The sequence below is a fragment of the Pogoniulus pusillus genome, chromosome 15 (assembly GCF_015220805.1).
Source record: "Pogoniulus pusillus isolate bPogPus1 chromosome 15, bPogPus1.pri, whole genome shotgun sequence".
Classification (NCBI taxonomy): Eukaryota; Metazoa; Chordata; class Aves; order Piciformes; family Lybiidae; genus Pogoniulus; species Pogoniulus pusillus.
The window spans coordinates 20,843,106-20,868,634 of record NC_087278.1 but is presented as its reverse complement, the minus strand read 5'-3'; the positions used below and the strand labels follow the sequence as shown (position 1 = coordinate 20,868,634).

Sequence of the window (25,529 nt, the reverse complement as noted above, 5' to 3'; positions counted from 1 at the left end):
TCCCTGGCGCCTAGAAGGCACAGTGTGGGTAGGGAATGATGTGCATGGGCACCTTGAGGAACACAGGAGTGAGGCTGAACCCTCCTTTTCCTATGCAGGGCATAATTTTATTGCCCACTTTCTCACCACATTGTCCAAGGCTGAAGACTGAAACTGCTGATTTCACCTCCTGAACAACTGAAACCTGCTCTCTTTTGGCCACGCTGTCACCTTCTGCAACCCTGTTAATTATTGATGTTTGTCAAGCATACACCTCTCTACTGACACCAAGCCCAGCTCCCCAGTCTGTGGGAGGTAACGTGCCACCCCCCTCCCCAGGAATCAGGCTACAGTTCAGTTCTTAAGAGATACTGCAGGGAGGACACAATAGGATCATAGACTCAGGGCAATTAATTTAGGCAGAGTTACAACAAACTTAATCCCTAGGAGAAATTCCAGCCAGTGGCTGAGAGGACAGCAAACAGCTCTGTACAGAGATGTGTCTGTGTATCCTTCTCCATGTCCTGCAGCTGGTGCTGGTGAACCATTAGCTCCCTTTGCAGGCAGGGTGGCTCTGCCTTGCAGAGAGAAAGAGAACAGGCTGTCCCTGGAGGTGTTCAAGAAAAGACTGGATGAGACACTTAGTGCCATGGTCTAGTTGACTGGATAGGGATAGGTGCACAGGCTCACAGGATATTAGGGGTTGGAAAGGACCCAAGGAGATCATCCAGTCCAACCCCCCTGCCAGAGCAGGACCATACAATCTAGCTCAGGTCACACAGGAACACATCCAGACAGGCCTTGAAAGGCTCCAGAGAAGGAGACTCCACAACCTCTCTGGGCAGCCTGTGCCAGTGCTCTGGGACCCTTAGAGTCAAGAAGTTCCCTCTTGTGTTGAGCTGGAACCTCCTGAGCTGCAGCTTCCATCCATTGCTCCTTGTCCTATCCCAAGGAGCAGTGAGCAGAGCCTGGCCCCCAGCGCTCAGATAGTGATAAGCATTTATTCAATCCCATCTCAGTCTTCTCTTCTCCAGACTAAACAGCCCCAGGTCCCTCAGCTTCTCCTCATCAGGCAGTGCTCCTGTCTCCTCATCATCCTCATATCCCTCTGCTGGACCCTCTCCAGCAGATCCCTGTCCCTCTTAAACTGGGGAGCCAGTCAACATGAGGTCTTACCAGGGCAGAGCAGAGGGGGAGGAGAAACTCCCTCGATCTGCTGGACACACTCTTCTTAATACACCCCAGGATGCCATTGGCCCTCCTGGCCCCAAGGGCACATTGCTGTGCCATGGATGTTATCCTCCAGCACTCCCAGGTCCCTGTCCACAGGGCTGCTCTCCAGCAGTCACCTCCCAACCTGCACTGGTGCAGTTTATTATTCCTCCCCAGGTGCATCTGCTGCTCACCACCTGACACAGGGCATAGCCAGGAACTTGGGCAGTCACTGACTCTCAACACAGCCAGCCTGGGGCAGCAGCCCTGCTGCCTGGCAGAGCTCTCCTCCCCAGTGGGCAGCAGCACAGGATGAAGCATGCAGCACCTTAGCAGGCATGGGGCCGTGTAACACTGCACACCTTGAGTCCTACTTCGTCCAGCAGAACTCTCCACTCACTCTCTCCTTGGTAGCACCACCCAGGAGTGTGAGGTTTGCAGGCTGGTGGGTGCTCTGCCCAGTGCTGCAGCACTCAGGGGCATGAAGTCCCCACCACAAGAGCAGCCTTGTGCTGAACGCTCCCCTTTGCTCAAGCCACAGCACGCTTCCCACTAGCTGCACTCCTGACCCACCAAAGGCTCCTTGCACACCATGGATGGCAGGTTTCAAGACTAATATGCTTGTGAGAAACTGTCAGGGAGGAAATCAGAGGCACTGAGCAAAGCCTCAGAGAAACTGGAGGATGCCATAGAAAGCCTGCATTGCCCAGTGTCACCGGAGAAAGGAGCACTAAGTGTTCTGTGTCACCCCTGTGCCTGGCAGTAGCCTGCCTGTACACTGCCTGCCAGGCCCTGCAGCTGCAGAAAACCTCAGGCTCAGCTGGGAGTGGAGCTGATGGAGCAGAACAGATCGATGGCCTGGGCTGGGGCTGGGCACTGGAGGGTGACTGGTGCTGGCTGCTTCCAGGAAAGCTTTAGCCTGTGGTGCAGGGTCCTAAGCTGCTCAGTGCTATGGCTAGAGGCAGTGACTTTCCCTCCTGCCCTGAGTGCAGGGGCAGCAGCCTATTCCCTTCCCGGAGAGTCACAGAGGCCCTTCTAACTTGTGCAGGTCTCTAATCACCTTGAGGAATTTAGTGAGCTGACTCCAACAGCTAAATGCCCCCTGGCTGGTGTCCCTCTCCTTATCAGCAGGCTGCATTGCTCCCTTATCTGAAGAGGAATGGTAAGATAAGGGAACAGGGGAGGAAAGAGTAAGAAGCACGAGGGAACCAAAACAAACGTTTACCCCAGTCTTCAAGGGTCACTGGAGAAGGTCTCTGTTCACCAGAAGTGCCACTGAAGTGGAGAACTCTCTGTGTATGACACGCAGGGGGTGGGCAGCAAGCAAATGCCAGTGCGGAAGCAGAGCGTGACCCTTCTGTGTGCCACGGCCCTGCAATGGCCCTGGAATCCTTGGCCCTGTGCAGTCCTAGCCCTGCACAAACTTCACCTTCCAGGAAGGTAGGAAGTTGGCTGCTCCCAGGGAACTGTGGGTTGGTGCTGGGAGCCTTGATGGCTGGCACAGGTCAGGGATCTGGAGGCTCCTATCTTGCCAGGTGATTGCTCAGCTCTGAGTGTCATTAAGGCAGTAAGGTGTGATAGGGACTGGACTCCTGGTGAAGCAAGTGAATTTCCAGGCAGAGATCCCTGCCTTCTATTCTTCCTGCACAGGCTTCTACAGCTCCCTGACACAAAGCAATGGAGAAAGGCACTCACCTCAGGCACCCATGGGACAGGGTTGTCCACAGCGGCGTAACTTGATTGATTCCTCTCACCTCTTTGCAGCTCCTGGCTCTGAAATACATGCAGAGGAAAGTCAAAGTAGCCTCATACATCGCCCAGCACCAACACCTACACAAGAGGGCTCACACCTGGACACAAGAACATGTGAGAGAAATGCAAGTTCTCAAGCTCCTTTTCCAAAGGAGAAGTTAGGAGCAGCTGTGGAGCTGTTGGAGGGCAGGAGAGCCCTGCAGAGGGACCTGGCCAGGCTGCATGGGTGGGCAGAGGCCAACGGGATGAGATTGGACAAGGCCAAGTGCAGGGTTCTACACTTTGGCCACAACAACCCCAAGCAGCACTACAGGCTGGGGACTGAGTGCCTCAGAGCAGCCAGGCAGAAAGGGACATGGGGATATTGGTAGAGAGTAGCTGAACAGGAGCCAGCAGTGTGCCCAGGTGGGCAGGAGAGCCAATGGCATCCTAGGCTGGCTCAGGACCAGTGTGGCCAGCAGGACAAGAGAGGTTATTCTGCCCCTGTGCTCAGCACTGCTCAGGCCACACCTTGAGTGCTGTGTCCAGTTCTGGGCTTCTCAATTCAAGAGAGGAGTTGAAGTACTGGAAGGTGTCCACAGGAGGGCGCCAAAGCTGGTGAGGGGCCTGGAGCACAGCCCTGTGAGGAGAGGCTGAGGGAGCTGGGGGTGTGCAGCCTGCAGAAGAGGAGGCTCAGGGCAGAGCTCATTGCTGTCTACAACTACCTGAAGGGAGGCTGTAGCCAGGTGGGGTTGGTCTCTTCTGCCAGGCAAGCAGCAACAGAAGAAGGGGACACAGTCTCAAGTTGTGGCAGGGGAGGTCTGGGCTGGATGTTAGGAGGAAGTTATTGGCAGAGAGAGTGACTGGCATTGGAATGGGCTGCCCAGGGAGGTGGTGGAGTCACTGTCCCCAGAGGTGTTGAAGCCAAGCCTGGATGAGGCACTTAGTGCCATGGTCTGGTTGATTGGCCAGGGCTGGGTGCTAGGTTGGACTGGACGATCTGGGAGGTCTCTTCCAGCCTGGCTGATTCTCTGATTCTAAGTGAGCTATTATGGGCATGGAAACGTGAAAATGCTCCCTGGCTGGGCATTCTATTGTCAGCTACTGAGGACAAGGGACACCAGCACTTTGTAACTGTTTGCTAGCACAGAGTTAGAACTTGGCTCATTCTCCTTTTTTCTCCCCAGCCTTGTTTCAAAAAGGCCCCAGCAATGGACTCTACCAATGCTTCCTTCAGGCAACAGTACTGAGATGTGCTTCACCAGAGAGCTACAAACTGACTCCCATTCTTTCATTTCTGCTTTTATCTTGTTTAGTGCTCCCTTCCTGTGCCACATACCCAGACAGTTTCAGCCCACTATTGCCACTTAGTGCATCTAAAGCAAGGTCGTTGACTCCAGTGGAGTCACTGCACATTCACACTGCTGTGAGTCAGCCCAGCTCTCGCTCTGTGGCTTGCTCTCTCTGCTGTGTGAAGAGATAGCTGTCTCTTGGGGCCGGCATCAGAAGGGAAGGTCTGCCCTTCTAAACCTCCAGAAAACATCTCATGTCTCCTCACCTGCTGTCCCAGCTTCTGTGGAGAGTAAAACTGCAGGTTTGGGGCCCGGCCTGGGACACTGCTGTCTGCCAGAGCCTTAGCCAGCTCCCTCCAGCTTTTGTATCCTGCATGGAGGAAACAAAGAGATGTCAGTGTACAAGCTGCAGCACTCACCAGAATAAACTGCTCCTTGACAGGGCTGAGAGCCTTCTAACACTTTGGCGTGGTCCAGCAGAGACCAGGAGTTGTTTGCTTTACTCAGAGCTGGCAGATCGACACAAAGAGAATAAATTGCCTTTGTCTCCCTTAAAAGCTTTTCCTTCCTTACTAATTTATTATGTTAAAGATTGATCACAGTTCTAAAATACACATCAGAGCTTGCATTAGTCACCACAGGACTGGGAACCTCTCTGTGGGTCCCTCAGAGTCCCCCATTGGTCAAACTGAAGAGCTGTCACAGGCTGAGTTGAACCTGCTGCCAGTATTCAAGAGCCTGCTGCCTTTGTGCCAGTTTCCAAACCAAAGTGCTGGCTGGAGCAGAGTATCCTGGGGCTTGAAGTTCAGATTGCAGCACGAGAGGTTTCCTGTTCCTCCTGCTGCTTCTGCTTGCTGGGTTTGGGGTGTTGGGCTTTTCCTCTGCGGGGGGAAATTTTGCCTCTGGCTTCTGCTGCTGCCTTTTGCTGAGCTTTCCTGCAAACAGGCTGAGGTGGTTGAGCATTTGTGTAACTTCCAGTAAAACTCTTTAGCTCAGCACAGGGTTCTCCTCTTGTGTTACTTTCCCTCCTGTCTGTGTGGTGGGAGGGGGGCTTGTGAGCGAGCTGTGGTAACCCAGGACAAGAACATCATTGTTTTTTAACCAGCAGTCCCAAAGGAAAATTAGTACCACAATAAGCAGAGCATTAATTGGTTTAACCAGCAACAGAATATTCTGAACATGTACGTATTTGCACAGTAAAAGCTTTCAGTTTTCTGAAAGGAAATGAAGGCAAAGAATGCACCTGATGGGACATTCAGCTGCAATGCCTAAAACACAGCAGTGATGCAGTTAATGGCATCACAAAGTGAAGCCAGCTTCCAGGTTCAAAGCAGCTTCATTTGACACCTCCTCCCCTCCCATTCTGCTTGATCCGGGATCAGTATTGGTTTCTTTCCTTCTACAACCCTGTTGGCTTCCTGAGCTTAGGATAAAGATGAGCAAGATGCAGCCCAAGCTTGTAGCTGTCTGTAACTGCAGTCCTTATCACTAAGGAGGCAGTGCTGGGGAGCAAAAAGATATCAAGATGCAGCCCAAGCTTGTAGCTGTAACTGCAGTCCTTATCACCAGCAGAGTCAGTGCTGGTGAGCAGAGCTCACACCTCCCAGCAGCACTGAAGTGTCTCACACTATGTGGCTTTCAGATTTGCTCACATTTTGGCACTGAGTCAGCAACTAACCAAGCTGGCAGCAGCTTGGTACAGAGGATGCTGGCTACCACAGCGAGCCACTGCCACTTACAGGAGCTCCTGGGCAGAGGATGCTGGCCACCACAGCCAGCCATGCCACTGCAAGAGCTCCTGGGCAGAGGATGCTGGCCATCACAGCCAGCCATGCCACTGCAAGAGCTCCTGGGCAGAGGATGCTGGCCACCACAGCCAGCCACTGCCATTGAAGGGGCTCCTGGCCTTATCTGCACTCCAGATCCTGCCCACAGCTAGCATGGAGCCTGTCTTGCAGCAAAGCAAAGCTACACACAAGTGCCAGTGGCTGACATTTCTCTGAGCCTTGGGAAGGAGAAGAAAGTGGGGCAGTCCTCCCTGATGCACAAATACAATCACAGAATCAAGCAGATTGGAAGAGACCTCCAAGCTCATCCAGTCCAACCTATGCCCCAGCCCTGACCAATCAACCAGACCATGGCACTAAGTGCCTCAGCCAGGCTTTGCTTCAACACCTTCAGGCTCGGTGACTCCACCACCTCCCTGAGCAGCCCATTCCAATGCCAATCACTCCCTCTGCCAACAACTTCCTCCTAACATCCAGCCAATATCTCCCTGGCACAACTTATCTAACACATATTTACCTAACATATTTATCTAGCATATCAGCCAGATACAGGAGAGAGAAACCAGCCAGGAATTAACCTGCAGGAAGTGATTTCCTTGCTGGATAATCTGTACTTTGGCAGTCTAATTCCCCATCGTGGTGAGAAATGACTATCAGAAAATAACAGGCTAAAAGCTCCCTCAAAGAAAGTTCCTGGTGCTCCAATTCCTTCTCAAAAGCAAGCTTTTCCTTGGGAATTTCCAAGTGGCAGCCTTGGAGAGGGACCTGTTTTTGCCTATGCCTTTCTTGCCAGGAGGAGAGAGGGAGCTGCAAAAAGAAACATAGCTTTATCCTTTCTGGTGTCTCCACTGTGAGAGGGACATAGATCTGCTGGAACAAGTACAGAGAGCCACAAAGATGATCCAGGGGCTGGAACACCTCTGCTGTGAGGATAGGCTGAGGGAGCTGGGATTGTTCAGCCTGGAGAAGACTCCAGGGACACCTTTGAGCTGCCTTCCAGTGCCCAAAAGGATCCTACAGGAAAGCTGCAGAAGGACTTCTTACAAGAGTGTGCACCCACAGTCTTGATGGAAATGACAGAGGATTTGCACAGAGTGCATCCAAACTGCATTGCTTCACCTCACCCCAACTGCCAGGACATCTTCCCTGTGCCTACAACCAGACCCTTGGCCAAGCTATTTCCTACAAGCTGAGATCCACCTTCCTTTCTGCTTTAGTGCCTCACAGGGCTCAGCTACTGCCCAGCACCACTGAAGTGGCTCTTCCTCAGAAAAAATAGGCCCTTTTTCTTTATGTTCCTGTCAGGCAGGCTGGCAGGAACATGAGGAACACCTCAACCAGGGCAATCCATTCCAGGCAACCCATTCCCTGGGCAACCCATTCCAGGCTAAGGACACAAATGCCCACCGGGGCTGCCCTGCTGGTTTGAGATGAAAAGACCTCAGGACTTGAACTTGCTGCTGGAAATAGAGGCAAGTGGACACAAAGGAAAGGAAAAGAGGCTGAAGAGGAGGCTGAGACAGATGCTGTATTGTAGAGCAGAAAGCCCCACAAAAGGCAGTCTGTTGGCCAACTGTTAAGTGACAGAAAAGCCACAACAAGAGGAAATAAGATGAGGATGCTTCTTGCTTTGGGTCTAGGCAGAGCCCAGGGCCATGATTGCCTCTTCTCAGCGGCAAGTGGAGATGGGGAGATCTCATCCAGCAGTTATCACAGAAACATGCAGGCTGGCAAAGCCCCTCAGGATCACTACACCCATCTTAGAACCCTACTCTACAAGACTCACCTTAAACCATAGCCCTAAGCACCACATCCAAATGACCCTTAAACACACCCAGGGTGAGTGACTCCACCACCTCCCTGCACAGCTCATTCCAGTCCCCGATCACTCTCTCCATGAAAAACTGCACCCCAACACGCAGGCAGTGCACTTGTTCTCATCTGACTGCACCCCAACACACAGGCAGTGCACTTGTTCTCATCTGACTGCACCCCAACACACAGGCAGTGCACTTGTTCTCATCTGACTGCACCCCAACACACAGGCAGTGCACTTGTTCTCATCTGACTGCACCCCAACACACAGGCAGTGCACTTGTTCTCATCTGACTGCACCCCAACACACAGGCAGTGCACTTGTTCTCATCTGACTGCACCCCACACACAGGCAGTGCACCTGGCAGTGCCTTCACCCTGTAACACTGAGCATGAGCAGTGAGGTTGTGGTGCAGCTACCATATGCTTCTGGGCAGTGAGATCGTGAGGAGAAGCTGTGATGCTGTGGTGTGCACCCCAGGCAGCATGGTTGGGAGGCTGCAGCCTGATAGCAGCCATCTCCTTGTCACCTACACCACGCTGTAAGGAAGAGGGGACTGAGAGTCTGACATGCCTGCACCATGCTGTAAGGAAGAGGGGACTGAGAGTCTGACATGCCTGCACCATGCTGTAATGAAGAGGGGATTCAGAGTCTGACATGCCTGCACCATGCTGTAATGAAGAGGGGATTCAGAGTCTGACATGCCTGCACCATGCTGTAAGGAAGAGGGGACTGAGAGTCTGACATGCCTGCACCATGTTGTAAGGAAGAGGGGACCGTGAGTTTGACACGCCTTCATGTTTAAATGAAGCTTCCTATGCCTCAGCTTCCACCAATTGCCCCTGTCCTGTCACCAGGCATCACTCAGCAGAGCCTGGCTCCAGCCTCCTGGCACTCACTTTCACATCAGCAAGCTTTGCTCTGTGCAGCCTTCTCCACTGCTGCAAGCCCTGCAGCATGCAGACTGCTCAAATGCTTGCCAAAGGAGTTTTTTTTTTTTAATACAAGAGCTTCCCAGGCCATGAAGCTGAACATTATCCTTATCACTTAACTACTTGAAGGGAAGTTGTAGTCAGGTGGGGGTCAGGCTCTGCTCCCAGGCAGCTTGTGCCAAGACGAGAGGGCATGGCCTGAAGCTGCAGCAGGGGAGATTTAGGTTGGGTGTTAGGAAGCACTTCCTGATGGAAAGGGGAATTAGAGACTGGAATGCACTGCCCAGGGAGGTGGTGGAGTTGTCATGCCTGGAGATGTTTAAGGCAAGGTTGGATGTAGTGCTGTGGTCTGGTCGGTGTGGTGGTGTTGGAGCATAGGCTGGACTTGATGTTCATCTCAGAGCACTGTTCCAGCCCCAATACTTCTGTGATTCTTTGGTTAACTGTGCAACAGACCTTCAAGTCAGCATTTGTTACTGCTTTATTGCTGACACATTAGTTCTTTTGCCTGGGATGGAGATTTTCCTAAAGAGTTAAGAGCTTTCCACTTCCACGCAGACACAGAACTACCAAACTGTCTGCTTGCAGCTTGACTTCAAGTCCTGTGCAAGTCTGGCCTGTAGAAAATCCCCAAACACCCTGACACTTTAACTATCACTCTCCTTGCCATTTCTAGCTGCTCAAAACTCCTGCAGCCAGTTTCTTCCCTTGAATTCACCTCCAAGGCAGTAATCCACTCCCACTAAAATGCCTTTATGAACAAGATTGTGACCTTAAGCTATCACATTCAGTGGTGACTGGAGGCAGTCTAGGGCCAAGACAACAGGAAGAGAAGACTTAAGATCAAGATCAGGCTGCCAGAAACATCTCAGGTAGGGTTGATGTGACCTTGAGGCAAGGAAGCAACACTCCTAGAGACCCCTCCAGAAATGTCTTATGATTTATTTCAATCATTTTCATTTTCTTATGTTCTTCAGGTCAGTAGAACAATTGCACTTCCCAGCAGTCTGCGTGGGACATCCTGCTCTGACAGCAAACAAAGCCCTGAAGTCAGAGAGGCTTTTAAAGGTGGCACAACACAACAGTCATCTGACAGCTGTGTTGGGCAGGAAACAAAAGCAGGCACAGTGAGGAGTACCAAACCCAAGGAAACAGAACAAGTCTTTCAGATAACCAAGATGAGTGGCTGAGGCACTGCTTTGGCATTGCTTTCTAGGGAGGTCAGACTAAAACAGTTTGATGAGTGAACTTTGAGCCAGGTTCAATCCTTCTATTAATGTTCATGGGTTTGGTATAAGGCTAGAGAACCACTTCAAGAATTGCAGGAACTTGGATGTAGATCCTGTGTACAAGCTCAGCCCCACGATTCTGATCCAAAACCCAAGACTAAAGCTGCTGCTCCAGGGACACAGAGCATCAAATGCCAATTAAAATGGGAAAAAAGAGGCAACTGGAATGTCAGGATATTCTGCACAAGAGTAGGAAATTTCTCATCAGATGCTGACAGCACCAAATCTACAACCAAAGCTTCATTTGACACCTAGACCCAAATGCCAGCCTTCATCTCTTCAGACAGGAGCTGTGCCTGCAACTCTCAACACAGCACAGCCACAAAGGTCCAAATTGTATCACCGATTTCCTCCAAGCTGTCACCAAAATACGGATGGCTAGGGAGGGCAGACAGGTGTGCAAGATGGACTAAGGGTTTGTTATGGCACAGAATGCCCACAACAACCCCAAGCAGCACTACAGGCTGGGAACAGAGTGGCTGGAGAGCAGCCAGGAAGAAAGGGACCTGAGGGTGCTGGTAGAGAGTAGCTGAAGACGAGCCAGCAGTGAGGCCAGGTGGCTAAGAGAGACAGTGGCATCCTGGGCTGGATCAGGAGCAGTGTGGCCAGCAGGACAAGAGAGGTTATTCTGCCCCTGTGCTCAGCACTGGTCAGACCACACTTTGAGTGCTGTGTCCAGTTCTGGGCTCCTCAATTCAAGAGAGAAGTTGCAGTACTGGAAGGTGTCCACAGGAGGGCGACAAAGCTGGGGAGGGGCCTGGAGCACAGCCCTGTGAGGAGAGGCTGAGGGAGCTGGGGGTGTGCAGCCTGCAGAAGAGGAGGCTCAGGGCAGAGCTCATTGCTCTCTACAACTACCTGAGCAAAGGCTGTAGCCAGGTGGGGTTGGTCTCTTCTGCCAGGCAAGCAGCAACAGAACAAGGGGACACAGTGTGAAGTTGTGGCAGGGGAGGTCTAGGCTGGATGTGAGGAGGAAGTTGTTGGCAGAGAGAGTGATTGGCATTGGAATGGGCTGCCCAGGGAGGTGGTGGAGTCACCATCCCTGGAGGTGTTGCAGCCAAGCCTGGATGAGGCACTTAGTGCCATGGTCTGGTTGACTGGCCAGGGCTGGGTGCTAGGTTGGACTAGCTGAGCTTGGAGGTCTCTTCCAACCTGGCTGATTCTATGACTCTATACCTATGTCCTAAAACCCATACCAAGCCTCAGAGCTCTAAGGGTGCATGCACACACTCAAGCTCCTCCCCAACACAGGCTCAAAACTCCTGTGGACAAAACAAGCAGCCAGTCCTCCCAGTGGGCCTCCTGGCTCCAAGCAAATGTACACCCTGCAATGGGAAGGGCTGCAAAGCACTGACACTTGCTTCTGAGCTGGCTTTATTTATGTAACATGGGTTGCTATGGGGAAGAATCAGTTCTGCAGACTCTCTTTATGGAACTATTATGCAACCAACTTTTGAAATACTGTTTCTCCTCTTTCTTGACTAAATCACACATCAGTGTCCTGCCTTGGGTCTCCAATCAGCCCGTGCTACAAGCATGACAATGAAATCCCTGAGACGGGAACCAGAAATCACTCTTTGTCCAAAAAGAGGAAACCTGGAACCGTCCCCAAGCTGAGAAGCAGCAAAATATGTCACAGCCCAGCCAAACGCTGCTGCAGGGCCCCCATTCTCCACCAGCAGGCACTCCTGAAGGGTTCCAGGAGGTGATCCTTCACCCAGAAGGACAGGGCTGGGTTAGTCACCTTGGAGCTGGGCCAGCTGCCTTACAGAGCTATCCTGTTTCAGTGGAATATTTAACTGTGCTACAGCTTTCTACCAGAGCATTAAAATCACCCTGCTGCATGTTTAAGGTGGCCTGCAAGGACTGATTACAAAATGACTGTTTGCTTTCCAACACTTTGGAAATTTCCACAAGTCAAGGAAGAGAGGTTTCTGCTGCCCAGCACTCATTTCACAAGCGCCTAATGAGCTTAAGGACAAATGAGACCCTAACCACTGCCTAATCCACCTTTTGTGTCTCTCAGCACAGGAAGCTCACACAGTAATTCCTGCACTGGCTCCAGAATAAATATCAATGAAAATGCCATCTGACATTAGTCATTAGCCTGCTGATGTGAGGTTTCCAACTGCCCTCAGCCTCTTTGCTGAGCTTTCCTGACCTTTTCCACAGGCTCCTCCTGTGATTCCTACTGAGCTGCGCTGATGCTGTTCAGCTTTGCTCTCTTTCACAGAATCACAGCATCACAGAATTGATGTCAGGGGCTGGAAGGGACCTCCAAAGCTCATCCAGCCCATCCCTCCTGCCAGAGCAGGGTCACCTATACCAGATCACACAGGAACACATCCACGTGGGTTCTGAATATCTCCAGAGAGGGAGACTCCACAACCCCCCTGGGCAGCCTGTTCCAGTGCTCTGTCACTCTCCCAGGGAAAAAAATTCTCCTCATGGTTAAATGAAACTTCCTATGCCTCAGCTTCCACCCAGTGCCCCTTGTCCTGGCACTGGGCATCACCCAGCAGAGCCTGGCTGCAGCCTCCTGACACTCACCTGCACATATTGATAACCATTGATGAGGTCACCTCTCAGGCTCCTCTTCTCCAAGCTGCACAGCCCCAGCTCCCTCAGGCTCTCCTCTTAAGAAAGATGTTCCATTCCCTTCAGCATCTTTGTGGCTTTGCCCATCTTAAGCAGTTCGAAGTCCCTCTTGAACTGGGGGAGCCCAGGACCGGGCACAGTTCCATGCTGGTTTGAGTGCAGTGCCTTACACAACTTAAACACACACATCAAACCACCCATTGCTGCAGTGCTCTGGTAAGGAAAAGCAATTGGCCTCTCTCTCTGCTGCATTTTGCCAAAGGACTTGTCTGTCCCCTGTGTGCCACTGCCCCCCAAGGAACTCACAAAGCCACAGGGTCCACAGCACACCTCAGCTCTGGTGCCTTCAAACACTACAGGGCAGTTTATATGATACACACTGCTGTCAGAGAATCATAAATCCTGTTTGCTGCAGGATATTAGGGCTTTTCTGTTCTATTTCAGAACATACTTAACTTCCACTGCTAGACACACTCCTCCTCTGCCTGGAGAACTGATGCCAAAGTGATGCAATGTGCCTGTGGTCCGTGAGATTAGCTGTAACAAGGATATAGCCTGTGAGCTTAGCTGGAACAGGGATATTGGCAAAGACAAAATTGCTCACCTCTGCCAGGCTCATCTGTTTTTTTGGCTTCTCTGCCCAGGGTCTCAGTGACAATTTAGTCAGGAGGAAGCCCTGACACAGTGCATGAAGGCAGCACCATTTCAGAAAAGCCTAACCAGGCTCTCTCATGCCTTTGCTCCTTCAGTTGACACAAGAAGTGACACTTGCACAACCTACAGCATAGAATGGGTTTGGGTAGAAGGGACATTTAAAGGTTGGCTTAGTCCAACCTCCTGCAGTCAGCAGAGACATCTGCAACTAGAGCAGGTTGCTCAGAGCCCAAAACAACCAGATTTGGAGTGGATCCAGGATAGGATCATCCAGTCCAACCTAGCACCCAGCCCTAGCCAGTCAACCAGACCATGGCACTAAGTGCCTCAGCCAGGCTTTGCTTCAACACCTCCAGGGACGGCAACTCCACAACCTCCCTGGGCAGCCCATTCCAATGCCAATCACTCTCTGACAACAACTTCCTCCTAACATCCAGCCTAGACCTCCCCTGGCACAACTTGAGTCTGTGTCCCCTTGTTCTGTTGCTGCTTGCCTGGCAGAAGAGACCAACCCCCACCAGGCTACAGTCTCCTTGATGTCCCTTCCAACCTAAACCATTCTATGATTTGATGATTTCACTTTTTCCCTCCTGTTATTCCCTGGCTCTCTCAGGCTCCTCCAGCCTCCAAAAGTTTTCCCACTGAGCCTCTTCAAAGACCTCCTTCAAGTTCTCTCATGTTTCCTGGTGAGCTCCATCTTCTCTTTCACCAGCTGCCTGCAAGTCCTGCACTAGTCTTACAGCACTGGAGAGAAACACAACCCAGCAGTATTAATAAATGATAGCTGTGCCCTCCACTCCCTTTCATCTCCTCTTCCCTGGTTGTTAAGTGAGCTGCCCACTGCTGAGGCAAGGAGCAAGCTGTGGTGCTGCCACATCAAGCCCCAGGGCTGACTGCAGGCCAGGCTCTCATCTAAGCAGGATGGTGGGCAAGCCAAAACGTTGCTCTGCTCAGCCACTTCATCCTTCTGCTTGGGTGAAGATGTGATGGGTCCAGCATGAGGGACAGCTCCCACCCAGTTCAGCATCCTCTAGGGGTCACCTCCACTGACAGGTCTTCACCTCAGATCTTGAAGCACCATCACCTTTCACCTGAAGCCTATGGACAGCTCATCCTCCCTCATGGCCATCAAGAACTGCCACAACCTGTTCCATACCAGCTCAGCCCTTGAGATGAAAAATCAGTTGATTTCATGACTCAACCCTCACCACAGGGTAAAGCTAAGAAACCAATGAGGAGAGAAAAGAACAATTGCCACATGAGGAAACGTATGAGTTATCACACCCAGGACTTCCCCACCTCAAGCATCAGGAGAGTACCAACTGAAACATCACAGCAGACTCACAGAGCCCCAGCAAGGGCTGGGCATCACAGACATCAAACGACCCTGCTGACTCCTGGCCTGCTACAGGGGCCTGGGGGAACCCTTACTGATAATGTCAAAGAATCACAGAATGGGCTGGGCTGGAAGGGACCTCCAAAGGTCATCCAGTCATGCAGTCAGCAAGGACATCCTCAACTACATCAGGTGTGATGGTTTGGGTGTTCCCTGCCTCTCCCCCTCCCCTTATGATATCACCCGGACTAGACTCAGCTTGCTGGGTTAAGGACTGAAGCTTTACATTCACAGCTTAGCACAAGATACCAGCAGATAGTTACAATATCTACAGCTATAGACAGAAATAGACAAGAGAAAGGTAATACAGAAACACAACAGCCCTCCCAGAAATTTGAGTCCCCAGGAGGGGCTCCCAACCACCCTTCCACCTCCTTTCCACCCCTCTACCTTATCCCAGACTTTGCATTATGTGCAAGGTGAGGTTGGAGGACCAGCCAGTGGGGTTAGAAAGCAGAAGGGTTAGTTACACAGAAAGCAGGCCAGGGAGAAGAGCACAGGCACCCAGAGACACACAGTGACTGTCTTGTCTATGTTTGTGTTCTTGTTTTTATCCATCTCAGCAAGCCTGTGAGTGAAGCAGACATCACCACTGCTTCCTTTTTGCTGCCTATCACCTAATTCTTCTCACCAAAATATTCCAGCTAGTCTCAAACTAGCACATCAGGCTTCCTAGAGCCCTGTCCAGCCTCACCTTGAGTATCTCCAGGGATGGGGCCTCAACTACCTCTCTGGACAACCTGTTCTAGTGTTGAGATCAGGTAGGAGTAGCCCAAGGGAGAGGAGGATCTCAGAGCTTTGTCATCAATGCACACTGCACAGGTCTGAAAGGGTTTGCAAAGGCCTAAAAATCCACAAGGACTTTCTGCAAGACAAAGAGTGCCTGCTCAGTATAGAAGCCACTATCTCCATGTCTCCCAGCCACTGGTCTTAAACCAGTCCTCTTCAGTCAAGTTAATTTAGCTCTTATTGTCAGGGCTGAGAGGAGAGGTCCTCATGGTGCTGGGTCACATTTCTTACAGCAAAGGAAGTCTGACAAGATGTAGAGCTGAACTCAGATGGCTTGGTGGGAGGAGGATTTGGGGACACCCTGGTGAAGCTGAGACAGAAGACTAAATCCCTAGCAAAATCCTGGCTGCTTCAACAGCACAAACAAGGCAGGAGCTGCCATGGAGCACTTTAAAGCCTGCACACTGTGTGGTGAGAAAGTGACACTGAAACACAACTGCAGTCCTAGAGGCAATATAGGACAGTATCTCAGTATTCTCTCTTTGCTGCCCAGGGAGGTGTTGGAGTCACCATCCCTGGAGGTGTTGAAGCCAAGCCTTGATGAAGCACTTAGTACCATGGTCTGGTTGATTGGCCAGGGCTGGGGGCTAGGTTGGCCTCGATGAGCTTGGAGGTCTCTTCCAACCTGGCTGATTCTGATTCTCTTTCAGCAGCTTGCTCCAGTTCCCCTCATCCTTAAATCCCCTTAACATCCTTAAACTAAAAGGATGTTCTCGAAGTGAAGGTTGTGCAAACCACAAGCTGTATAAACAAGCCAGGCTATTTTTTGCTCTTAAAAAAGCCCCAAACACCACACCACCCAGCGGGGACCTCGCCCAGTGGTCAGCACTGCCCAGCTGCTCGCCTGTGTGCACAGCTGGATGCGATTCGCACCGCGCTCTACCGCTGCAGGAGTGGAAGGGACACAGCAAAACCAACTTGCCACAACCAGCAACATGAAAGGGATTCTTTTCATCCTCTTCCCAGTAATCAAGGTGGCCTCTCTCCTGGTTTTCGGAGCAATGGAACCATGGAAATTTAGGCTGGAGGTGAGGAGAAAGTTCTTCACTGAGAGAGTCATTGGACACTGGAATGGGCTGCCCGGGGAGGTGGTGGAGTCGCCGCCCCTGGAGCTGTTCAAGGCAGGATTGGACGTGGCACTTGGTGCCATGGTCTAGCCTTAAGCTCTGTGGTAAAGGGTTGGACTTGATGATCTGTGAGGTCTCTTCCAGTCCTGATGATACTGTGATACTGTGTGATACCCTGGAAGAATCAACCCCCAGGTATATTCAGCTTGGGGTTTTGTTTATTCAGAGAGGCCCAGTTTGCAATTCCCTTCTTGCAAGCACTCACAGCAGGCCTGGATTACCGAAGAGCGAGGCCTTGGCCAGACCCAGAGGAGCAGAAGCGATGCCCACGTAAGGCACTGCCACTGAACAACATCAAACATGCACCAGGAGGTTTTCATCTGCTCCTGGAAGTTCCACAGGCAAACACACCAACACAGATAGGGCAGATGACCCACTGCCATTCCTTCACTCCACACCAAGCTAGAACAGCTGTGGAGCTGATGGAGGGTGGGAGAGCCCTGCAGAGGGAGCTGGAGAGGTTGCATGGGTGGGCAGAGGCCAATGGGATGAGATTGAACAAGGCCAAGTGCAGGGTTCTATACTTTGTCCACAATAGCCCCAAGCAGCACTACAGGCTGGGGACAGAGTGGCTGAGAGCAGCCAGGAAGAAAGGGACCTGAGGGTGCTGGTAGAGAGTAGCTGAAGATGAGCCAGCAGTGAGGCCAGGTGGGCAGGAGAGCCAATGGCATCCTGGGCAGGATCAGGAGCAGTGTGGCCAGCAGGACAAGGGAGGTTATTCTGCCCCTGGACTCAGCACTGCTCAGGCCACACCTTGAGTGCTGTGTCCAGTTCTGGGCTCCTCAATTCAAGAGAGAAGTTGCAGTACTGGAAGGTGTCCACAGGAGGGCGACCAAGTTGGTGAGGGGCCTGGAGCACAGCCCTGTGAGGAGAGGCTGAGGGAGCTGGGGGTGTGCAGCCTGCAGAAGAGGAGGCTCAGGGCAGAGCTCATTGCTACCTGCAGCTACCTGAAGGGAGGCTGTAGCTAGGTGGGGTTGGTCTCTGTGACAAAATACTGCTAGATAAAGGTCTGCAGAGACAACAACAATCCTGAGTACTTTGCTTGGGAATAGTGCAATAGTTAGTAAGAAACTGGGTCATCGGGGACTCATTAAAAGTAGATGCTAAATGTAGTATGAGGAGTTAGGGCTGGCCTGGGTGCCAACACAAACCATAATATTTATGCATTTCCAGGCACCTGTGTCTATCCTTCAGCAAAAGGACAGAAGCCAAACAGTCTTCCCCTGGAGATCAGCTGTGAAAAGCCTGCTGACATCAGATGGAGTAGGATGCAGCCTACTGCAGCTGACTCTCCAGTGCCTTGTGTGAAGGAGAGGTGGCTGCTAGAGCAAACTGGAGCTCCTTCTTCCCCAGTGCACACCTGCCTGCTGCTACCACAGGCCAGCACAGAGTCACAGACTGCAGGAGGCTGGAGAGGACCCTCAGAAGTCCTCTTATTCTGCAGCGAGCAGGAACACCCTCAACTAGGTACAGATGCTCAGGGCAATGTCACATCTGAACTCGAATGTCTCCAGGGACAAGGCCTCAACTACATCCCTGGGCAAGGTGTTCCAGTATTTTACCATTCTCATTGTAAAGAACTTTCTCTTCATGTCTCACCTAAATCTGCCCTGCTCCAATTTCAAACTATTGCCCCTCCTCCTATCATTGCAAGCCCTTTCTTTACCCAGCCTTCATACAGGTCCCCTTCAGACACTGCAAACCTGCAAGCACTATCCCCAGGCCACCTAGCAAGTGTTTCAGTGCTGGTTACTCTGAATGAGACCTTCACTGAGTTGCTTCAGTCTGATTCGTGTGAATGGAGGTTTGGAGGAAAAAGCTACATGATGCAGGTCTCAAACAAGTGAAATTGCTTGCACCACTTGTAGGGAATCACAGAATCATAGAATCAAGCAGGTTGGAAGAGACCTCCAAGCTCAGCCAGTGCAATCTACCACCCAGCCCTGGCCAGTCAACCAGACCATGGCACTAAGTGCCCCAGCCAGGATTTGACTGAACACCTCCAGGGACAGTGACTCCACCACCTCCCTGGGCAGCCCATTCCAATGCCAATCACTCTCTCTGCCAACAACTTCCTAACAACATCCAGCCTAGACCTGCCCTGCCACAACTTCACACTATGTCCCCTTCTTCTGTTGCTGCTTGCCTGGCAGAAGAGCCCAACCCCACCTGGCTACAGCCTTTGCTCAGGTAGTTGCAGACAGCAGTGAGGTCTGCCCTGAGCCTCCTCTTCTGCAGGCTGCACACCCCCAGCTCCCTCAGCCTCTCCTCACAGGGCTGTGCTCCAGGCCCCTCACCAGCTTTGTCCCCCTCCTGTGGACACCTTCCATCTCCTCAGCATCTCTCTTGAATTGAGGAGCCCAGAACTGGACACAATACTCAAAGTGTGGCCTGAGCAGTGCTAAATACAGGGGCAGAAGAACCTCTCTTGTCCTGCTGGCCACACTGTTCCTGATATTCAGAAGCACAGCTGCCTTTTTCTGTCCTCAATTTCTAAAGGCAGAATCCTCAGGCAGGGCAGGGAATGTCCATGAGTTAGGGCTATGAAAAGGCAGAAAAGCTTCCTGCAACAACCTGCCCTTGGGAGCCAGCACAGCCTCCTCTCCAGTAAGCAAAGAGGCAGTGTGCAGTGACTGACACCAATTCCCCAGACAGACCTTCACATCAAAGCCTTCCTGCAGGAAAGCTATCAAGTCCATCACTGATGGGCTGTGCCAGGAGAGGAAATCTTGCAGAGGCCAGAAAGCTCATGGCCTACCAAGGAGACACTCTGCACAAGGTACAGAATTTCTTAGTTTGGAAAAGACCTTCAAGCTCATTGAGTCCAATCATCAGTTTCACACTGACAAGTCCTTGACTAAACCAAATCCCTCAGCACAACATCCAATCACTATGAATCACCATGGCTGGAAAGGACCACAAGGATAAGCCAGTCCAACCTGCATCCTAGCATCCTTCATCACCAGACCACAGCCTCAAGTGCCACATCCACTCCCATCTTAAACACCTCCAGGGATGGTGACTCCACCACCTCCCTGGGCAGCCTGTGCCAGTGCCTGACCACCTGCTCAGTAAAGAACTTCCTCCCAACAGCCAACCTAACCCTCCCCTGACTCAACTTGAAACCATTTCCTCTCGTCCTACCATTAGTAATTCAGAAGAGACCAGCTCCAGCCTCACTGCAACCTCCTTTTAGGTAGTTGTAGAGGGCAATAAGGTCCCCTCTCAGCCTCCTCTTCTCCATACTAAACACCCCCAGCTCCCTCAGCCGCTCCTCACAGGCCATGTTTGCCAGACCTCTCCCCAGCATCGTTGCCCTTCTCTGCACCCACTCCAGCACCTCAATGTCCCTCCTGTACTTTGGTGACCAAAACTGGACACAGTACTCGAGGCGTGGTCCCATGAGTGCTGAGTACAGGGACATGATCACCTCCCTACTCCTGCTGGTCACACCATTTGAAGTTCCCTTCACATGTGGATGAGACAGACCTGTCCCTCTCCCATGCATCAGTGAGGCAGAAGGATGTGTCCTTCACATTCAGTTGTGAAGTTTAATGGGGGGAAAAGGGGAGAATTAATTATAGGGTTAAAATTTCAATATCCCTGCTGACTGCCTTAGTGTTATTTGTGCACTGCTGTGCCCTGTTAACCTCTCAAGAAGATGCTGCAGTGACTGGACAGACAAGCCCTGTGAGGAGAGGCTGAGGGAGCTGGGGGTGTGCAGCCTGCAAAAGAGGAGGCTCAGGGCAGACCTCATTGCTGTCTACAACTACCTGAAAGGAGGTTGTAGCCAGGTGGGGTTGGTCTCTTCTGCCAGGCACCCAGCAACAGAAGAATGGGACACAGTCTCAAGTTGTGCCAGGGGAGGTCTGGGCTGGATGTTAGGAGGAAGTTGTTGCCAGAGAGAGTGATTGGCATTGGAATGGGCTGCCCAGGGAGGTGGTGGAATCGCTGTCCCTGAAGGTGTTGAAGCCAAGCCTGGCTGGGGCACTTAGTGCCATGGTCTGGTTGATTGGCCAGGGCTGGGTGCTAGGTTGGACTGGATGAGCTTGGAGTCTCTTCCACCCTGGCTGATTCTATGATTCTATGAATTATATCTATTACCTTGGCTAACAGGAGCACAAAGGCCCTCAGAAATTAAGAATGATTTCTCAGAAATTTGATTTTTTTCCCCCAGAAAATATTCTTCTCACCCTAGTGAGCTACAGGTGGCAACTCTTTGATCTAAGCTGCCTGCCTGTTGAGGCGTAGTAGTTTCTTGGTGTTTGCTTTATGAAGGTGCCCAACACCTTCAGGTACTTGGCATACCTGCCAGCATTTGGAGACTAAAAAACAACACTGGGGAGAGAAATAAGATCTTGGCATCTCTGATCAAGCAAAAAGAGATTAAGAAAGCCTTTGTAAAACACCTGAGGAACAAACTGCTAAAGAACGTGTGTACACTCCCTGAGTAACTACTGCTCTATGCAAACACTCACACCCAGGCGTACTCCTGCTCTGCAGAGGCACACACACAGTGCAGAAAGACCCAGGGTGGGATCAGCAAGGAATGCTGCAGGCCAAGGAGAGAAAAAGCTGCATGAGAGCCCTGAGTGAGCTTCACCAAGCAGATAAGGGGGGCAGAAAGAAAATGCCTACTGACTGCATAGTGCCAACGGGCTGCTGTGTTGTACTGTGCCTTAGGGGCAGAGAGACTCCTGCCCTCTTTCAGATCAATGCTCCAGCAAAGTTAGCTCACTGCAGACAAAACAAGCACAGGCAACAGATACTGCAAGCCACATGCACAGTGAGAAAGGGCAGGGCTAGAGAGAACCAGACAATCAACCAGGTTGGAAGAGACCTCCAAGATCATCCAGTCCAACCTAGCACCCAGCCACAGACAATCAACTAAGTGCCCCAGCCAGGCTTGGCTTCAACACCTTCAGGCATGGCAGCTCCACCACCTCCCTGGGCAGCCCATTCCAATGCCAATCACTCTCTCTGCCAACAACTTCCTCCTAACATTCAGCCTAGACCTCCTCCAGCACAACTTGAGACTGTGTCCCCTTGTTCTGTTGCTGATTGCCTGGCAGAAGAGACCAACCCCACCTGGCTACAGCCTCCCTTCAGGTAGTTGTAGACAGCAGTGAGGTCTGCCCTGAGTCTCCTCTTCTGCAGGCTGCACACCCCCAGCTCCCTCAGCCTCTCCTCACAGGACTGTGCTCCAGGCCCCTCACCAGCTCTGTCACCCTTCTCTGGACAAGCTGCAGTATCTCAATATGTGCAGAAGAGGAGGAGGGGGACAGGTGCTCAAAGACAGAGGGGACTGCCAGTTGGGATGCACTGGGAGAGCGGTGCTGGGGGAGGCTGTGACTCCCCTCACAGTGCAAGGATCAGGTTGGTGAGCAGCTGGAGCAGGATGGTGTCAGAATCTGAAACGGAAATGTATGGTTGCAACTCTAGAAAGGAAACTTACAAGTTCCATGGCCATATCACAGCTGCTTTATTCCAGGATCTCACATCTATGAATGTTGCTCTGCAGCTCAGAGGACCCCAGAAGGGCAGAACCCCATAATGTACAACAAGCTGTGCAGTCCCAGTCCCTCAGTAGGAGAGAGAAAGGCTATGAACACCCTGAAGAGCACTAAGCAGGCAAGGTCGATGGTATGCAGGCACTTACAGGTTAGGGTGGACAGGTACAGGTGAAAAGGAGTAACAGGGGGAGCTCATCTACACACCCAGAGAGCACTGAGCAGCACAAAGCTGTGAGCTGAGGTGGGTGGACAGCTTCAGAGATGACAGGATGGAACATCTCAGTGTGATGAAAGAGGTTTTGCAAGGAAAAGCAGAGCAGTGTGGGGTTTTGGGTGTCTCTCCCCATTGGTGCAGGTGGGGAAGCTGGGAGGTGAGGCAAGATGATGCAGCAGCATAGAGCAGCCAGATGTGCTCCAAGCACAGACACACATACTGGGGTGAGCCAGGTGCTCCTGGCTTCCCCTGGGCAGGGAGTGGGTACAGAAATTCCAGCACACCTCTGTGATGTGCCCACGTGTACCTATGTGTAATGATTCCTTAGGACACATCTATGGGGGAGACAGCAACACAAATATTACTTACTGAATTCTCTTGCCTGTGGCACTTTCACTGCATGAGTATCCCACACAGAGAGAAGCCTTGGCATGAGGGAGGGCAAGAGAAACCCTCTGTCCACCAGGGACAAAGACTGGTGGGACAGCTCATTTAACAGAGCCTGAACCCACTTGCTCCTCTGGTTCATGACAAGTGCAGAATCACAGAATTCCTTAGACTGAAAAAGACCTTTGAGACCATCGAGTCCAATCACTTGTTTCACACTGACCAGTCCTTGACTAAACCAAATCTCTCAGCACAACATCTAATCATTATGAATTGCTATGGCTGGAAAGGACCACCAGGATCATCCAGTCCAACCTTCATCACAGCATCCCTCATCACTAGACCATGGCCTCAAGCACCACATCCACTCTTCTTTGAAACACCTCCAGGGATGGTGACTCCACCATCTCCCCGGGCAGCCCATTCCTACGCAACCTCCATCACCCAGAGTGTCTCAATGCAGCATCTAAGTCTGCAATCTTACAAATCCCTTTAAAGCTAATGTTAAAACAGCAGTTAAAACTTAAGGTAGAATTAAATGAAGTGTCCCACACCCCAGCTCTGTACAACCAAGAAAATGGCTGCAGCATGCAAGGGTTCCATGCAGAATTGTACTGCTGGCACGGCCCACGTACCTCTGCTCTGTAAAACAGTGCACCACTGTCAGCAGGTCATTCAAGGGCAGCAGCAAACTACTTTGCTACTAAACCCCTCATCTCCACTTCATACTATGGCCTCCTCAGGCTCAGAAGGGGAAGAGCTGCAATTAGGTGTTCATTGCAGATCAGCTCCAGGCAGGCCACCTTGGATCAGCAAAGTGCATGTAAAATTGCCCTAGCACAAGCTCAGCTTTCTGCCAAGCCGTAAAGCTCAGCATCAAATTCCCTGGACACCTGAAACAACAGAAAGTGAAGTGCAGGTGCTACAGTTAATCCGATGGGAAATAACAGTTCTTAAGTCTGGAGCAAACAGGTTTGGTTAGGTGTGCTCAGTATGAGGTGCACAGGTGGCCTCTGGAGCACAAGAGACTTAAAAGGCATTATCGTGAGACTCACCTTAGCACAAGATGCAGAATTAGATTAGACCTTTTGTTTTCTGCCTGACAAACCTGGTGGCCTTCTATGAAGAGGTCACAACATTCATAGATGAGAGGTGAGCAACTGATGGCATTTACCTGGACCTAAGCAAGGCCTCTGACACTGTCCTGCACCACATCCTGGTCTCCAAGCTGGTGACACACGGGTTTGATGGGTGCACCACTACATGGATAAAGAACTGGCTTGATGGCTGCACCCAGAGAGTGGCTGTCAATGGCTCCATGGCCAAGTGGAGGCCAGGGACAAGCAGAGTCCCTCAGGGATCAGTCCTAGGACCAGTCCTGTTCAACATTTTTGTCTGTGCCATGGACAGAAGCATTGAGTGCAGCCTCAGCAGGTTTGCTGACCACACCAAGCTGTGCGGTGCAGCAGACAGGCTGGACGGGATGAGATTTAACAGGGCCAAGTGCAGGCTTCTGCACTTTGGCCACAACAACCCCAAGCAGTGCTACAGGCTGGGGATAGAGTGGCTGAGAGCAGCCAGGCAGAGAGGGACCTGGGGGTGCTGGTAGAGAGTAGCTGAAGCTGAGGCAGCAATAGAGGAGTAAAAAAGGCAAAAAGAAGGAAACCCAAAAGATGTCAAGTCCTTTCTGGAAGGTCTTTAAGTTTGTAGGATGGTGCCAAACATTTTTAAACCAACTGTGTAGTTTCAGTGGAGCTAGAAATTGCCCTCCTTGGTAAAAGAAAGATACTACACAGGACAGTGGGTGAGTGTTATTATGAAACAGTGGGGGGGAAAAGTGGGTGTAAAATGGAAAAAGTAACTGTGAAATGAAAGTAAGACAGAAAATGCACCCAAAAGATCAGCACCGAAAGAGCAAACAAGAATCAGCACCTCAATTTTCCACATGTCAACGAGCATAGGTGTTTCCCTCAAACGAGTGATGCTTGAGTCTGGATAGCTTCACTCTCATCTCTGTACACCTGACTGGAGAGCTTTACCTCTCACAGGTAATGAACCACCTTGGGGAAGTATTGGCAGGTGGCAGTGGCAGGCCACCTGAAGCACTCCAAGGCCTGAAAACATGAATTATAAGCAGCCTTTACATCTTCAGAGCCCCAAAAGGTATCTCTGTAGATTTTGGCAACTTGACACTGAGAAGCAATCTCAGCAGACCTTGCAGGTGATCAACTCTGCAGAGGAGAGGCAGCAGAACCACAGAACACCTCTGGCTGGAAGAGACCTCCAAGCTCATCCAGTCTAACCCTCAACTCGGCACTGAAGCTAAGCTAAATATAGTCCAGAGCAGCTTTGTTTTGACAATGGAGAAGAGTGTAAACAGGCATGACTGTGCTGTGATGTTCCCTACAACTCAGATGGAGAATACCAAAATCACAGAACACATCTGGTTGGAAGAGAGCTCCAAGCTCATCCAGTCCAACCCTCGACCCAGCACTGTAGGGTCAACACTAAACCATGTCCCTAAGCACCAGCTCCACACACTGCTGGAACACCTCCAGAGATGGGGACGCCAGCACTGTCCTGGGCAGACCATTCCAAGGTCTGAGAGCCCTCTCTGGGAAGAAATATTCCCTAGCACCCAGCCTCCAGCCTGAACCTCCCCTGCTGCAGCTTGGAACTGTTTCCTCTGTTCCTGTTGCTTGGCACCCAGGAGTAGAGGCTGCCCTCTCCTTGCTCCACCCTCCCTTCAGGCAGCTGTAGAGAGCAATGAGCTGTGCCCTCCTCACAGCCCCTGTGCTCCAGGCTACCAATGCAGT

At 51.5% G+C, this 25,529-nt stretch overlaps 1 protein-coding gene across 1 annotated transcript in view; it reads right to left on the bottom strand.

The window, feature by feature from the left end:
• The window catches only part of B4GALNT3 (beta-1,4-N-acetyl-galactosaminyltransferase 3), a 67,395-nt gene that overhangs the window by 25,975 nt on the left and 15,891 nt on the right, over positions 1-25,529 (bottom strand). Inside the window, exons 2-3 of the mRNA XM_064155666.1 lie at positions 4,481-4,584; positions 2,887-2,964 (exon numbers count right to left, since the gene is read on the bottom strand). Of these exons, the coding sequence (XP_064011736.1) occupies positions 2,887-2,964; positions 4,481-4,584 (182 nt within the window). The remainder of the gene's footprint in view (positions 1-2,886; positions 2,965-4,480; positions 4,585-25,529) is intronic.